Here is a 2,830-nt window from a genome sequence, read left to right on the forward strand (position 1 = left end):
TATTTTTTAATTATTTTCTCTCATAAATAAAATCTAATACTATCTTTCTTTAATGCAAAATAAAATAGAAAATAAATTTTCAAGTTACATTAAATAAAAATTGAAAATAAATTTAAAATTTAAGACAAAATTTTCTTATTAAAATAACAATGAAAATATATTATTATTAATAAAAAGTACTCAAAACTAAAAATAAAAATAAACAGTACTCGATGTCTGCCACCATGAAAAATATCTAGAACCGTCTCTGCATCTGCCAGCCTGTATGTGAGACCATTTTGAGACATTTCAATCACCTTCCTTCCTCCTTCTCCACCTCCATTCAACTATATACTATAGAATCATATTTATTATTTCAAATACAAAATACATCATATTGTACTAAAACAAATCGTCACCATCAATAATTCACATATATATAAATAAAAAACTCAAGATTTAAAACAAGAAAATCTTAATAATGCTTATGAACTTTTCTTACAACTTAAATAATTTTTATATAAGTTTGTTGGTATTATTAAGCTTTTAATTAAGGATATTATTAAGTAGTTGTGCATGCATGTATACATTAAGCTAGCACCTCCACCTCCATGATTTAGAAAAGAAAGCCATTCGTGTGGGTCTTTCTTGAGGGGTCCTTAACAATTACAAGATTCACACCCCACGTTTTTCTTTCCTATATCTCTTTCTCTTCCCTCTACATAAAACCCCTCTTCCACTCATCTCATCTCACACACCACAATAACTCTCTCTCCCTCACTCACTTACTCACAAAACGCTAAACACACCTACTTTCTCACTATTATTACAAACTACACCCCCCCTCTCAATTACTGTCTTAACCTCACACAACCAAACATTAATACACCAACCCAACTTCAAAACCATATCATAATAACATCATTTTCTTTACCAAAAATTCTCAAAGATCCAATAACTTTCAAAATCATCTCATTTTAGTTGGTCATTGCTGTTATTGAAACACAAAACAATACAATGGTTCAAACTGATTATAACACTAACTACAATTCACCTTCACCACAATCATTGAGTTCTTCAAGTGAAGAAAACAGAGGGAAAAAGAGAGAAAGAGATAACAACCTCAACAATAACCGTAACAGTAACGTTAATCGTAACGGTAACAGTAACTGTAACAGTAAACATCCAGTTTACAGAGGAGTTAGAATGCGCACGTGGGGAAAATGGGTATCAGAAATCCGCGAACCACGGAAGAAAAACAGAATATGGTTAGGAACATTCGCCACCGCGGAAATGGCGGCGCGTGCACACGACGCGGCGGCACTAACAATTAAAGGAACCTCCGCAATCCTTAACTTCCCCGAACTCGCGGGTTTACTGCCCCGACCCGCTTCTAAATCGCCTAGAGATGTTCAAGCCGCGGCCGCCAAAGCCGCTTCGATGGTTGCTCCGCCGTCTGCTTCCTCCTCCTCCTCTTCTTCTTCTTCATCATCGACGCCGGAGGATCTCGACGAGATTGTGGAACTACCAAGACTCGGAACAAGTTATGAGTCACCCGACCCGAATAACGAGTTTGTGTATTTTGACCCGATTGATGAATGGCATTATTCTTATAGCATTTATGATGATGAAGAAGAGAATGATTATGGTTATGGTGGCAGTGATTACTTCAACTTTGATATCATCAATGCATGATTCAGAAAACACGCTTCTCTCGTTGTGCTCATGAACAACTCTTAATTTTTGTTACCTACCTTTTTTTTTAGTGTGATTTTTTTTTTTTTAATTATTTGCATATAGTACTAGTATTTATTTTGATATGGGTCCTTTGGCAATTTTTATTTGAAGGGCTAAATATATATATATTTTTTAAATAGATGTATATTTATCGAAGATTGTTCTCTACTTGCTCCCATGGAATTTAATTTTTTTTGTTTCTAAGTAGTATACTTTGCTACCTAATTTGATTTTACAATAAAGTTAATTACTATTGTTAATGTTCATAATATATTATTGAGGTTGAAAATTTAATAAGTTGACGTTTTTATTATTCTACTCTTCGTCATTTCAATCTTCAAACTTTGTTATTTAGTATATGTTTAATTATGTGTAATAAAAATTGATTTTATTTAAAAGTAAATTGAATGTAAAGTAATTTATATTTAAATATATTTATGTAAAAATAAATTAAAAATAAATTTTAATATAAAATTATAATAAAATTTAAAAGTTATAAATTATAATTTAAAATTAAAATTAATTTTAATTAAATATGTTAAAATTAATTTTATATTTTTAAAATCAATTTTTCATTCACTTTTTCTCTTTAGGATTCTTGTTTAAGATTTTTTTATTGTTTGATAATTTTATATAGACTTATATATGGTTGTTTTATAGTGCAATAATGATAAAGATCATCATTACATTTAAAGAGATAAAGTTTCTAATTTTCAATGTAAACGACTATTGAGGATTTAACATGTTTTTCATAGTATGGTGTCTCTTTTGTTTTGGTTATAGTTTCTAATTTGGAATGGGAAAAAAATAGTGTTATCATGTGTGACTATTCAAATGAAGTGAAATAATATACGTGTAGAAAGTGCTTTTGGAAGAAGCTTACATTATTATATAGTTATGTTTTGCTTTCTTATGACAAGAATAAAGGCTAAAGGAAGATTTTCTATCGCATTTTTAATTTTTATTTGTCCTTTTCTTTTATGTTTTTTTGTTTTTGTTTTTTCTGGTTTTAATTAATGGGAAGACCCATCTTGATGATTACAAAATTGCAATGGCTATATCACATGATTGAATAAATTGATCGATAAATTTGATAATTATATTATATTTTGCC

The 2,830-nt window shown here is 29.7% G+C and overlaps 1 protein-coding gene across 1 annotated transcript; it reads left to right on the plus strand.

The window, feature by feature from the left end:
• Window positions 1–607: 607 nt before the first annotated feature.
• On the plus strand, window positions 608–1,884 carry LOC105852724 (dehydration-responsive element-binding protein 3-like). The gene has a single exon (XM_012719316.3). It carries the CDS (start codon window positions 997–999, stop codon window positions 1,672–1,674), a length of 678 nt encoding a protein of 225 aa, XP_012574770.1. The 5' UTR covers window positions 608–996; the 3' UTR covers window positions 1,675–1,884.
• Window positions 1,885–2,830: the final 946 nt, after the last annotated feature.

This window comes from Cicer arietinum, chromosome 8, assembly GCF_000331145.2.
Source record: "Cicer arietinum cultivar CDC Frontier isolate Library 1 chromosome 8, Cicar.CDCFrontier_v2.0, whole genome shotgun sequence".
In the NCBI taxonomy this organism is placed as follows: domain Eukaryota; kingdom Viridiplantae; phylum Streptophyta; class Magnoliopsida; order Fabales; family Fabaceae; genus Cicer; species Cicer arietinum.

Bases quoted from the DNA above. Each gene is read 5' to 3' on its own strand.
- LOC105852724 (XM_012719316.3), top strand. From the start codon at position 997: ATGGTTCAAACTGATTATAACACTAACTACAATTCACCTTCACCACAA.